Consider the following 14,975-nt stretch of genomic DNA (forward strand, 5'->3'; position numbering starts at 1 on the left):
CGCCGATCCAGCGGATCTCGCAGTTGGGTTTGTTGTGTGCATGGATGCGTGCATCGAAGCTGTAAACATAGCTCTGCAAATATTTGTGGTGGCGTGATATCTGCAAGAATATTTTTCTTACGTGGCCTCACAAAGCGAGCCTTAGAACGATGTCCGTTCAGAGTGCGATATCAACCGCTAAAGAACTTCAGGATGCAATTACCGAAGCGAAGTACGTTGTCTCGCAACGGTTGGCCTTTGTTTTCTTGAAGAAATTTGGTTGTTTCTGTAATGAACTGGGTATTTGTGTGCTCATTACGTTTCTTCTATGCTACAAGTCTGTTGAACGCTTTGCAGGCCATAATGGTGACGATGTCACCTCGGATAAATAGTGCTCTTCTGTTTTACTGTAAGCCGTTCACACACCGTCTCCTTCTCCGCATTAGGCGGTCGTAGTCATTACCCAAATACGCTCTAAATACTGTTGTGACGGCCCTCACATTTTGCCCAACCGATTGTCATAAAAGATATTGCCTCTACTTTGCATGCAACACTTATTTTCTCTTTCTTAGGGACAAGTTACTCGCCCTGTACTTCCATGCGAGCTGGTCGCCTCAGTGTAAGCAGGTGGATGATTATTGCCCGATCTTGCGAAAGACGACGATCTGGCGCTGACAAGGTTCTGCAAGGTGAAGGTCTAGTTTCTGGAAATATTTTTTAAAATGAAAAATGTGTGTTTACATGCATAAAGCAGCGTTGTATGTGCTGTGAAGGCTAATTTGTCGTACATGCTGTGCTTATGTCGGATTATAAGCCTATTTGTAATCTGGACACGTCTATTCGGCCTTGCTTGACCTGATTATGTGCGTTTTCAGAAGTCTACATTGATTTCTGTGCAGGTCGATGCTGAGCAAGCCAAGGATGTAAGCCTGAAGTATAAAGTCACCTCAGTGCCAACATTTGTCATCCTTCTGGTGGGTTGAAATCGGAAGTAAATGCTGCCAAACCTAACAGAAGGCTACATTTTGTTGTAGTTCTTTTGCTTAACCCTATGAATACTGAGTTGTGCGTTGCAAGAAAACGTGGCATTTAACACAAGTTTAATACGATGATTCTGATGCAAGCTCAAAATTGGCTTTCTCATTGCAGTTGAACTTTTTGCACATTGCTTCAGCTATCCACGGACGTGACATTCACACACCCGTAGAAGCTTTATCACGCTGTTTGAGGCCTGTAATTGGACCGTGCCAGTGAAACTGCTCTGCCCAAAACACCACTTGTGCCCGTGCCAGTCTAATTACACCCCTTTTAGATTGTGGGCAACTGTAATGCTTTGCAGTTTTTCATAGTCTAATACGACTTCAGATAAGAGGCAAATGCTGTGAATTAAATATTACATAACCTTTATGCATGCTTTTATGCATGCTTTTAAAGTAACACGCTATGTTGTTCGAAGACAGCAATTCATACAGTACAAGCGAGGAAAATCTGCGAAAGAAAGGTGCACAGTATAAGGTAGTGGCACCTACACTGAAAGCACTCACTGAAAGCATTTTATTTGATGACATTTCTCACCTTAGCAAGCATTGTTGATTACACTTTTAGAAATGAGTATATTGCTACAACGAGATATTCAACATGTTCAGCGCAAAAAAGAACACGAAAACACAAGGAAGGGGCACGACACAGGCGCTGAGTTTTTTGTAGTAGGCCATCATTGTGGCAATCTGTATGGCTTATTTGGTCTTGCGCTGAACATGTTGAGTATGTTCCAACTAGCCCAATTTGCCACCTTACTTCAGAGATATTCAAATTGACTAATATTTCTCTACTCCATTCCAGCAAAGTACTGGTCATCACTACAGCTCACTACAGCATCTATTTAAACTTTGGTCTCTAATTGTCATTAACATTGCTTAGCTCTGTGTTACGCTTCTTGTAGGAGCCAGTTTCTAACAAGATTTTGTAATTTTTCCAAGAGCGTGAAAGAACGATTGTTTTAGACAGAGTGCATTATTATGCAGGCTGAAAGCAACATTGAAATGAGTTTTTTGTAGTAGGCCATCATTGTGACACTCTGTATGGCTTATTTGGTCTTGTTCTGAGATAGCGATCAGCTTATTAGTGTTGCAGTAAAACTCCCGATTTGTTTTTTTTCATGCTTGGTTTAAATGCAGCACAACTGGAACAAAGATGAGAGGCACAGAGAAAATGCTCATGATGTGTTTTGTCTTTGTTCCAGCCAAGATGTGTTTTAATCAAGTAAGCTTACTTTTGCAATTGTGTCTGGTCACCCCGTAATCAATAGAGCATTCCTTAGGGTGTCATTTTTTAGTAAGGCTTCAGTAACATAAGTGGCAGGGAGGGTGCTATGCTACCATCCCACTTTTTAATTTTGCATTGCCTAGTAAGTATTACTGTTAGTCTGTTAAAAATATGAATATTTAATGTAGCAAGATGAAAATGGATGAGGTTTACATGTCTAATGTTGAATTCCAATGGCGCAGTCGGAGCAAGCTTTGCTGCTCCTTCTGGAGCAAGTGTGTTCCAATGGCAGAGTGAGGGCGGGAGTCAAGCATTCCAATGGGAGAGTCGGAGTGGATTCAGAGCGGGAGTCACTCTGTGGAGCAGGAAAAGTTACTCCGCCAAAATCGGTGGAGTCGACCGGAACTCGGCGTGACGTACTTCCTTTAACACGTTTGCTTGCTTGGGGGCACTGCCGCTGTCAGAAAACTCCAGTTCCTGCATGAGCGATTCATCGAATAGTGACAGCGATGCTGAAACTGCCACGTACGAGCGGGAATTCGACAGCGGAATTAGCAGGATGGAATAACTACACGCAAGGTATTCTGGGCAACCCAAGCACTTCCGCTTCCTTCTTGCTCCCATGCTTGCTCCCGCGGCGCGGGTTGTGTTCCAATCGCGGATTTGGAGGCGTTGCTCTAGGCCACAGTCGAGTGCTCGCTCGCAGAGTCCATCGGCTGCTCCGACTCTGCCATTGGAATTCGACATAAAGCATTACAACATAGACATGATTTACGCTGATGACTGCCTCTTATCCAAATGCAGAATGGAAAGGATGTTGACAGGGTAGAAGGCGTGAATGTAATGGAACTGGTGCGCAAACTGAAGGCACTGAAAGTACGAGTGGAGATGCCACCACTTGCGGCTGCTGAGAACCGGGTGAGTGGACTTATTTCTCAAAAGCACAGATGTTAATTCGTGACTGTGAGAAAATTGGCCACATTTTGTATATTTTAGTAATTATTTTTTTATGAATAATATTATAAATACAGTGTAATATTATATATCAATATGAAGATAAGTGATTGTACTTTTTAATGCTATTTTTTCTAAAAGTTCATATTAAAGTATAATATGCAAGAATAATTATGAAAAACGATTTATTGAACATTGCATAGAACATTTTTAATGTTATGCCCCCAACATGAAAGAAAAAAGAAACGAAAAATAATCTGAGACATACAAAATATTTGCTCAACAGCTTTCTATATTATTGAATGATCTAGCTCAAAAAGTGTATGAGTTACAAATTTTTTTGTCTGCCCAGTGAAAACTGCATTATTCCATCAGGTTACACGGTTATATTTTTTCCCTCTACAAATTTATAAAACACAGCAATACAATAAATATAATTGAGAAGATAAATAAATTTGCTATTGAGCCATAGGTATTTTAGCAAATTATGCTGAATAGCAGCACAGAAAAATTAATCTGGTACCAAAAGGTAGCACACAACATGACACCAAAACATCCTAAAGCATGGCTTCACCGCACTCAGTAAAAATATCCTAAACTTGTAAGCTACAAAAAAAAGTCTTCACATTTCAATGTCTGAGATTATTGAAATTGGTGGAACCATGTCTGAAACAGTGTTGTACGGAACGGCGTTCCAAGGAACGACGTTCCAAGAACTAGTTCCTTTTGTGAGAAATGGAGGAACACCACCATTCCGTCCAGGATCGGTGGAACTGTAACGGTAACTCGTTACGTTTACGTAGGAACGGCTGAGGGAACAACGTTCCTTGTGTAAATGCTCCACGGCATTGAACAGGCGCACGCACGCAGCACATCATGCAGAGCAGGGCGGATGGGCGACCGTGTGAGGCCGCGCGCTTGTCACGTGACTACCGTAAAAACCGGAATATAGGTCGACCCTCCAAACTTTGAATGTCCAAAAAAGAAATTTTAAAAAATCGCAAAGTATCGCGGCACACCCTTACCTTGATAAATGCGCGACACAACCAGCTGCACTGTGGTGACATTTCTTTTTATTTGGACACTGATATGTAGTTAAACGCCAGAAGGCCACAAAGTGCTGTCACTCGGACTCGTCCGAACTTGAGTCTGACGACGCCTGCTTGTCACTAGTAACGTCCCAGAGTACATCGTCCTCCGTTCCATCCAATGTGTTGCTGATGCAGCATTTGCGAAAAGACTTGCGCACCATCTCTTCCGGGAGAGATTTCCATGCTGACGACACCCAGCCACAAACGGTCGCGAGAGGTGGACGTCATAGGTGGCCAGCGGGGGTCTTGGGATTGTCACCCAGCATCCACTCATTGTAGAGCTCGCGCACGCGACCTTTAAAGGGTTTGTTGAGCACTACGTCCAGTGGCTGGAGGATTGATGTTAGTCCCCCAAGGATCACGACAAGATCCGTCTTGACATCGGACAGGGCTCCCTTTACATCGGCCGTGAGGTGGCCTCGAAATGAGTTGAGGACCAACGTACTTGGTCACTGAAAAAGCGCACCGGGTCACCGATTCTACATGAGCTGGATCCATTCGAGCATGAGGGACCCATTCATGAACCCTTTTTCGTTCGCTCTCACGATCACATCCCGAGGAAAGTCTTCTTTCGGTAGCCCTTTTCTCTTGAAAATGATATAAGGGGGCAGCTTCTTTCCATCGGCTGTGCACGCGAGCATCACTGTAAATCGCGAATGCTCGTTGCCCATTGTCAAGAGCTTCACTTGCTTTGATCCTTTAGCGGTCACAGTCGTGTTCGAGGGCATATCAAACCAGATCGGAGTTTCGTCAGCATTGCCCATGTGTCCCATCATGTAGCAACGCTGTCGACGAAGCTGTATGACGAAGCGCTGATACTCGACCAGCTTGTGATCGAAATCTTCGGGCAGTTTTTGGCACACGGAAGCACGCCGCCGCAGCACAAAGCCCTTCCGCTTCATAAATCGGCGCACCCACGATGGCGAGCCCTTGAAGCGCGCCCTCGTGAGCCCAGAGTCGTGTGCTATCTCGAGAGCTTTCACGCTGATGCACTCTGCTGTCACGGGTAGCGACCTTCAACGCAACTCCCGGACGAACTCTGTGAGTAGCGTTTCCAGTTCGGGGTGCACTGCAGTCCGTCTGACTTCAGCTACCCATTGTTGCGAGACTTCCACATTTTTTTCTGCCAATGACCGGTATATAAGACGAGGGTCGACTTTTCATCGCGTTTTTTTTTTTTTTAAATTCGACCTATATTCCAGTTTTTACGGTATATGGTGCATCCTGGTTTTCGCTTTGTTTCATCCAAGTTACACTTTGGTTCTACCCTTGGGAGGGAGCGCCTTGCTGCGTGCAGCATACGCTTCCAACGTTTTATTGGTTTTATGTTCGTGCGCTCGCCGACTGCGATGCTTCGGCCCAGTACCTGGGCGTATTTTTTCTTCTCACATGGGGGGGGGGGGGTCTATAGGGGCTGGCTCGATCGTCCCTTTAGTATCTCTTGCATGGATGGCGGGGAGCAGGATGCGTGCGCCGCAGTGGAGCCAGTCCGGTGCCTTGGATGCTTGTGTTTTGACAGGCATTCCTTCAACATGCGAGTTATTGCCACGACTATCGGTCTATGATTTTATTATATTTCAGTTCGACAGCTACCGCACCAGGAACTTCTCTGTCATGCATTAAACGATACGCGCACATCCAGCATTGCATTCTTGTTGCGCCCGCTGAGCCTGTCCTCGCCCCTACGATCTCGGTTGACTTTCATTAACGCACACAATTAAAACAGCATAAACGAGAAGATGCCTGCGAAAGTTGTGGCAGACCACTGAAATGTACTAGTGCGTGCAAAAATGAAACCATGTGCACGCCATGTTGTATAGGGGGTAACCAAAACATGGTGACCATGCTGTGTTTCCGGCAGTGCACAAAATGATTATCGTTGAGATTGGCTTCCTTTACTGTGTGCAAATAGTTGCTGGGAGTGCAATTTGGACATTGTCTATTGACCATACAGAATGGCGTTCATTTTTGTCATTCGTTAGGGCTGTGAGTCTGCTGTACAGTTTCAGTGCAATACTACTAGTATATAAAATTCAATTACGAATTTTCTACGGCATTGAACGTTCTCATATTTTCCCAGCTTGCTGCGGAGTAAATACAACCTAACATTGAATGCATTGTAAAAAACTGAGAGTTATAAAAAACTGAGAATAGTTACAAATCTAAGGCAAGTTATTTTAAACTAGATTAGCTTATAACAATCTTCTAGGTGATAACTAAATATAAATCTTGCGCGAGAGGCCATTCATTCTCCCCTTTCAGTGGGAAATGAAAAATAACCAGGTAAGACATTACAAAACTCTAAACCAATTGAAGATAGAATAAGTTTTTTATTATTGATAAGTTATATGAATTATGTTTAATATTGATAAAAATAGAGCCTCCAAGGTGCACCTGCGCTTAAGTAGGATGCCAATATACATACTTCAAAGCAACATTTTTGGGGATGGGTATCTTCAGCTGGTGCCAGTCATGAATTCTAGTAAAAGGCGCACCTTGAGATTTGATTGACTTAGTCACATTAGTAAAATATGTGCTCTCTAGTAATTAGACTATCAAGTTTCAATACGTTGTCTGAATGCATATTGTGACATGTGCCAGTAATGTCAGTCTTGTAATTCAGCTGCAGAGGCAAATGGCATTCTGAAAGTAAAAATGAAAGAATCCATTCTAGTTAGCCCTTACTTGTGCTTTCAATTGAGCCTTCACACCTGGACTTGAAATCGGTTTTTGTAAAAATTTCTCCTGTAGGAGCTAATGCAGAGGCTGCAGGCCATCACAGCCCAGGCTCCTTGTGTGCTTTTCATGGAGGGAAGCAAAAATGCACCTGCTAAAGGTATGGTGTGCTGGCAAAAGTGTCCAGAACCCTTTTTGAGCACCTGGTATTGGATCTTATGTTTGCAGGTGACAGCTCAGATGCAGTGGCTTTGCTACAAAAAGCTGGCCTTGAGTTCCAGCATTTTGACGTGACCACAGACTCAGTACTTCGGCAGCGTAAGGCACCTCTATATTGTAGTTTTTCTGCATAACTATGGGCGGTGGGGGTGGGGGGGTGTGGGCTTTGTACTGCACTGGCTCCCAATGTTCAGATGCTGTCCAAAATACTGGGGGGCCAAAAGTCACAGAAGCGAAAATTTGAAAAGGGCACACATCACGCAGTTTAACGCTCAGAAATATACATAATTTGGTGCATAAATTTGACAAGTAGGACTGTAATCCTGTGTTCGACTGTGCAAGCTACTGAGACAAACAGTGTCTATTGCAGATGGCTGGTTTCAGTGAAGATCAGCCACCCATGCCTGGTCGACGTTCTTTAATTATTGAAAATAATTTATAAGATTGTTTATGGTGGCAAAAGCAAACTTGGGCTTAGATCTTCCTTGCACATTGGGCCACCATCCAGGAGCTGTGCATTCTTGACACTTTGTCAAATTACTAAACGAATAGTTTTCATACTGCAGGTGGAGTATTTTTCACAAATGATACCATCTTTAAGTTCACCTGACCAGTATATATATGATGTTGAGAGGTTTGGACATAGAAAAAAAAAACTACTAACATAGCATAAACTGTAGTCCAGATAACATTTCCATCCTTTTAGATGACATGGCTAACCCAAAAGGCTGAAACTTCCTACACGCACCAGTTATGCTATTGTCTTAATTTATGGCAAAGTTTATCTTTCTAGTCATTTCGTTTCATGTATGAAATGCACACACATTGTACCACAATTTTCACTAGATGGAAGTTTTAAAATTTGCCCCATGGAGGGGGGGACCTACTTTTTTACTTCTTCACAAATGCTACCAGTGAAACTAAGGTGTACACCCTCTCAAGTCATGAAATAATATTTTGTTTCATTCTTTAACCCTTTGAGGGTCGATTTCTTTTGCGAAATGCACTCCGAAAACGTGTATTTTTTTATTGCTCAATTAAATTCTTCAGACGATTCGATTTAAGAAAAAAATTGTCTAAAATTTTTTGCATGACCGTAAAGTGGCAAAAAAAATCATTTTTGTTGTTACATACACATGATTTATTAGTGAGTAACATCAAGCAAAATAAAAAAAAAACACACTTATACGATTTTTTATACATAAAAATTATGCATTGTATTAAACACAACTCACAGACATACAAAAATACACTTGGGGAATAGTCCACATGGGAAGAATCGCTGCTCGACTCACTAGCAGCAGAGCAACTGGTGCGCACTTCCATAGCATAAGTGAACTGCGTGAGTGAGCACACGGAAGAAAACTGTATGGTTGTGCGCCCGTCCAGAAAGCAAAACGAGTGAAAAAGCTATAATAATCTTTCGTCTTATTGCCAACGAGACGGAGTTAGTTTTTCTGAGTCCCCAAAACAGGAAACGCAACCATGGCATCAAGTTTGTGTAATTTAGTGCTGCACAGAAACAGATGTAATCACGGCCTGGGGAGCAATAAATGAGAGAGTAACAAGTGGTCACCCTTTGAGAGATTAGAAACCAGACAGCCGTCAGCTTTGCGGGCGCGAGAAGCGATAACCACCCAAAGGACAAAACCAAAACTAGCTGCACTGTGCGCGCACACGCTCGGGTGCACAAGCAAAAGCCAGCACACCGCTTTAGAAAGAAAAAGAAAAACAACGGAGAGACATCGGCGCATGAAAAAATTTCACGTATTCCTGAAGTGTGGCAGCACATGCTAAGCAAGAGAAATGATCGAAAAAGGCTCGTGCTTTAAACATGCAGAAAATGTCGTACATGTACAGCAAAAACCCTTTGGTGTCTGTTAGGTGATGCCATACATGTACAGCGTAATCCCTCGACGGGTTAAGTGTGCACTGCTTACAGAATGAAACAAGACAAAAATTTTGCATATGACAACTGGTAAGATAGCCGCTACGAATCTGGTAAAGTAACTATGATGTTGGCTCTCATGCAAGTGTACAGGTAAATATTCACCAGTGTGACTGAAGGCAGTGTAAAGTACTATGTGCATTATTTAGCCCTAAATTAATATGTATCAGTGTCTATTTTCAACCTTCATTTATGAATTTTGGTGTTTTTGTGATGTTTGTTCCTTTTTTTGAAGGGGGGAGGGGGTTTTACTCCCTTGTACATGCTTCCTTTGTTTCAGAGCTCATTGAGCGTTTGACAAACAAGGGAGCTTCCAATTACCCACTGTTGTTTGTCAATGGAGAGTTTGTTGGTGGCATTGATAAAATAAAAAGGCTGGATGAACAAGGACAGCTGGCCCACCTGTGTGCTTCTGGAGACCTGACACAGAGGTTAACACATTTGTTGATGGCATCAAATTCAGTTCGTGATAAGTTCTTGATAATTACGTGTACCTGCCAACCCTTGCAGTGTTTGCAAAGTTGGGCTCTTTCTGCGATTTTACTGTCATAGTATCAAGTTTGTGCTGTTGCATGCATTAGCACTTATTCTCGGGATTCAGCCAATTCGCATGGCTGACTAGCTGCCGAGCGTCACCAGATCACCTGAGGAGCACAGTGGCTTGAAGGATGACCGTGCTTTGAAATTGCTTCGCACTTCTGTTTGATTGTAGTGCAACAAACTAGTTCCGCTTTGTGTTCAGTAGTTGGATCAATTCCTTTAATACATCACTTCCCTGCAACGCTGAGGAAATGCAGGTGTACAGAGGGTGGTAACAGTGAAGTTATAAACTTACTAGAACCTCTGCCACTGACAGGTTTTTCCAACCACCACAAGTAAAATCTGTTAAAAGCTAGGCCAGTGTGTATGCATAACGTGTTAATTTGACATATTACATGGTGGTACATTGGCAACAAGCATGGAGTGTTTTCTTCATGAGGCCGCTTTGCAGCAACCATCTGTGCCAAAGTATTTGTTAGAACTGGGACCAGAGCTCTACTACCTTTAGGTTGAAATTCATTGGAAGACCCCATGGATATCTGTAAATGAGTGATAATTTGTTTGGTTAAAAGATTTCCTCAAAATTTATGTTGTTGTTCTCATAGTTAATTGCTTTGCAGTTTGCAATGCTGTAGTTTCCTTAGCATGAATGGAATCCCTGGACACTATTTCAGACTGCAGCAGCTCATCAGTAAGGCACCAATCATGGTCTTCATGAAAGGCTCACCTGACTCTCCTCGGTGCGGCTTCAGTCGAACTTTGGTGGAGATGTTCAAGAAGCACAAGTACGGCAATCTCGATGTTTGGCTCATTGTCTTGTACCATATTTTCTGTCTTGTTTCAAAGTATATTCCACATCACTGCTTAAAGCCTATGAATAATAACTGAAAGGCTGACTTTGCCGGTTTTTTTTTTTTTTTTTTTAATCTACTTGCTACGGCACCTGTGAAAAATGTGTGGTGTTCTGGCTCTTGTCGAGGAAAGAGTTGCAATAGGTCGTCAGTTGTTGTTATACACGATGTTCACTACGCAGTAACTCGTGATTTAATTCAAGGTTTATATTTATTTAATGATGAATCTCGTGTTTGAGCATAAAGCAAATACTTCCACCTGTCATGGTGGTTTTCCCATGCCTCACTAATTGTTGGCTCCTTTGTTTTGGCATCATGTGGGTAATATAGCAGGTCTTTGAACCATTTGTCTATTGACTCTGCAATGAAATAGCACTGCTGTGTGGCAGCTTCAGTGGCTGTTAAGTGACTATACTTATCAAGTCGACCAGGGGTGCTATCGCGGAACGATTCTATTTCTTATTCCAATGCTTTTCGTGCTTTTCGCGCTTGGCCATTGGTCAGAACGACGGTCCGTCCGCGTTATCAACGCGATCAGCCAGCCGCGAGTGGTGGATGATAAGAATAGCATAGAATATGGCATGGAATCGGAAATAGCATCGTTCCGCGATTGCACCCCAGGTTGTGCAAATTTTTAAGGCATCTTTGCCAGGTGGCCATTGCATCACTGTGCTTATTGATAGCATTGCTCACTGTGCTTATTGTATCATCTTATCGTCAAATCAGGACTTATATCCAGCCATCTCATGTGATAATTACGACTCATTCCAGAGTCACCTTTGACAGTTTTGACATTCTGACAGATGAAGATGTGCGACAGGGTCTCAAGCAGTACTCAAACTGGCCAACATACCCACAGGTGTACGTCAAAGGAGCACTTATTGGTGGCCTCGATATAATCAAGGTATGCAAAGCAGTTGCCTTATATCTCATTTTACATGGTGCAGTTTTGCTTGTACTTTTCTATATGTGACGTTACATGTGTGGAAAATGTGCTGTTTGTCTCCTCGTGTGTGCAATTTTTTAATTGGAGGACTGAGGTGGTAGCTTCCGTGAAAAAATGGTCATCCAGAGTGAGTGGTGAACCTAAATAACAGGAGGGTACTGAACCGGGCTGGTTTGTGCATAGCGAAGCAGAATGAACAGTGCAACAACATGACTCAGTAGTCTGTGCTGTGTCTGTTGACTTTACAATGTCTTGCTGTTGCACTTTTTGTCCCTATTTGAACTGAAATAGCATCACTTAAATGCTTTATAACAGATGGGTTCAAATGTGTGAAAATCAAACTGAAGCCGTTTCTAATACTCTTCGCTTAGTTTACACTAAAGTGGAATGTATTTGGCCTACACTAACAGTAACCTTGGCACTGGAAAATGTAAGCACCTAGCTCCGGACAATGTAGTACAGAACATGTGTATCAGAAGCTTGGCGATATTGCCGGATTCATCACAAGGTACTCATGGTATTGATGGAAGTGTTCACTAGATTTCACTCCTACACAGAGTTCTGTTGGGAATTGATATTCTTCCGTACGTTTGCGTCTGTGACCAGCTTCGCAGCACCCTAGAAAGATGTAATGCAACTGGTACTGAGGAAAGTGGGCTGTGCATAATTCTGCAATATTGCAGGTGTGCATACTTGCTTCGGGGCTGTCACACACATAGCTAGAATTAAAAGCTAGCTGCCTCTGAGGAGGGCCAAGATTGGCAACGTACACTACTACTAGTATTATGAGCATGCAGGTTGAAATAAGACAACTCCAATATCTGATACACTCTTATATTTTCACACCCAAAAAAGAGAATGGACACTGCACAATTTAAAAGGGCAAGCCGAAGAGCACAACTAAAACCCTCGTCGAACACGAAAGGACGTCTACACATAAGGTGTTGTGGTTAAACAATGCATCACAACATTTCACTACCGGTATGCAGTAACCTCGTGTTGCACAAATGCAATTACTTATACTGGAATACCAGATTTGGGTAAAAACTCTAGTGAGTCCTGATAGGAGTGCTGTGCAGGAGCTCCATTTTGAGGACTTACACTAGCGTTGGTTGTATGCACTGTGGCTGTGAACTCCATACAGGCAATAATTCCAGCACTGCAAGAGTAATATAAGTATACTGTCATTAAATGGAACCTGAAGGGACCAGGAAAATATGTTCCATTTAACAGGAGTGCCGTTTACTGAGAGAACAGGTGTGCAGAATACAAATACAAGATCAATTATGTCTGAGGCAGTTGTTCCGTTTAAGAGATTTCCATTTACTGAGAGTCTGCTGTAGATTGTACGCACATAACGTATTCAGCATAGTTGAAGTTTTCTTGCTTTCAGGTACTAGCACAACTTTGTGTTTTACACTTGGGGGAAAGATGTCAGTGTGTGCGTGTGTGTGGTGGGGGTGGGTGGAGCAGAGGTGCACTCCCCACTTTAGTATATTGAACTGGTCTACAGGGGTCGAAAGCCTTAACATCCACATTTACTGGCTGAATTTATCCTGCACATGTAGTACACTGCATGGATAAACCTTGTGGAAGTAAACTTCCGATCACTATGATGATTTATTTTCTGTGCCGCTGCTCCAATACAATGCTACCTTTGAGTCCGAAAAAATGGGAAAGCTACACCGCTGCTTGGGGGTATATAGTTTGATGCCACAAAAGGAGGATTATGTGCATTGTATGAAGACTGCTAAGATGTTGTGTGTCTGTTGCAGGAACTGGAAGAGAGTGGTGAGCTTGAAGCTGCTCTAAATCCATGACTACCTAGTGCATCATGCTCTTTCACATGAATAAACTCCATTTGTGCTACCTGGCCAGTGAATTTGCTTATTCTTTTGTGAATAGTACATAGTTCTGTGAATGTGTGACATGAATGTTCTGCGGATGTTTATGCAGTAAAAATAGACTGGTGTCACCACGTTTAGAGTACATGCTCAAGTGGTTCTGCAGGTGCCATGACGACGGTAGCCCTCACCGCTTTCCCTCATTAATCAGTTTCAAAGAAACATTGAGGAGAATGCCAAGGACAATGCCTTTATGGATTTTTCCAGCAAAATTGCTGGGGGATAGGGGGGATTGATTACATCCCCTAAACACTACTACTGCAGTAGAAGCCTTTCATTTTTAGAATGGCAGAAAGCGTAGCTAGTTGGTAAGGATTCATCATAATAGGCAAGGTGTGCAAACAACGTCTCTTTACTCGTGTCTGTGTTTGCGCACGTTACCTTCTTTAATGATAAATACTTTTATTTTTACCATCCTACCTTTTGATCTCAATGGCTAAGTGCCTTTGTATAGTACAAACACTCAGCATTTCATAGTTATTTTTGGGCCCACTAAAGATTACTACTACTGGCTTGCATTCTGATAGGGTCGAATGCAACCAAAATTGGCTTACTTTTCAAGTGGTTCAAATTAGGCCAGAGTGGTCCTCCAGCACAGTACTTACTTGTACAGCACCCTTCAAGGCAACTCTGCAGCTTTGGGAAGTAAAACAGCGAAACCAGTTACATTATTTAGTGCACCTGTGCTACTGCAAAAATTGAGGGTCACAGTGCAATGTTGCTATCTTCTCTTTTATTTTCGCGAGATGCTACCATACTCTGTAGTGCCTATCAGTCATTGGATAGACACAAGAAATAAAATATGGGTGATAACCCATGAGACGAATTCAAATCCTCCCATTCTTCAGCCCACTTCCTCTAGCAATACAACCAGTCAACAAAGTTGATATAGAAACAATGGATATGTTGGCTGTACAGCTGGCATTTTGTTCTTTATGTAGGTCAACTTCCCTGCTGATAAGCCCGATACATTGAGCAGCATGCATATGAACATGCTTTGCAGCAAATACCATGCCTCTTTGCCACTATAAGGCGTACGCTTTTGTTCAGTAGAGAAAAGGGTGGGGTGCGTTGTTTTGAAGAATTTTTTTTCTTGCTTAATATTCAATTTTGTTTTCTAGAATGCTGAAATGTCCCATGCTACTTAGATGATGAAAACACCTTTATTTTTCCTTATTTCGAGAATCTGATCCATTTTCAGTCATCAAAGGCAAGACATTGCATTTTTTATCCTTATCTTATGGGAATTCTTTTTTAAACTCATTATAAGCATGGTGGCAATACACTTCTTTAATAATACCCATTTCACATGTTGAGATTTTCGTACTTGGAACCACCTAATGGAAGACCGAATTAAATTTTACAGTATCAAGTTATTTTAGCAGCAAATCAATACATAAAAAGAAAACAAAGAAAAAGAACACGCACTCAATGACTGCATGCTTTACGAATGCTACACCAAAAGACTTGTGGTGCTATGAGCTTGACGTTTTCATACCAGCTTGCCATAACAAAATTAATTTTTACGACTTTTTCTCAGGCAAGGTTATTAGCAGCAAAGATATATCCTAACAGCCAAAACTTGAAGTGTGACTTTAAATT

General features: G+C 42.3%; 1 protein-coding gene across 1 annotated transcript; it reads left to right on the plus strand.

The window, feature by feature from the left end:
* The first annotated feature begins 149 nt into the window (after positions 1-149).
* On the plus strand, positions 150-13,346 carry LOC119383033 (glutaredoxin-3-like). The gene is given in 11 exon segments (XM_037651003.2): positions 150-211; positions 552-613; positions 616-668; positions 879-953; positions 3,049-3,162; positions 7,041-7,125; positions 7,194-7,283; positions 9,413-9,563; positions 10,347-10,457; positions 11,295-11,427; positions 13,245-13,346. Coding segments are annotated over 11 exon segments (981 nt in total). The 3' UTR covers positions 13,290-13,346.
* Positions 13,347-14,975: the final 1,629 nt, after the last annotated feature.

Source organism: Rhipicephalus sanguineus, chromosome 1, assembly GCF_013339695.2.
Source record: "Rhipicephalus sanguineus isolate Rsan-2018 chromosome 1, BIME_Rsan_1.4, whole genome shotgun sequence".
Lineage (NCBI taxonomy): Eukaryota > Metazoa > Arthropoda > Arachnida > Ixodida > Ixodidae > Rhipicephalus > Rhipicephalus sanguineus.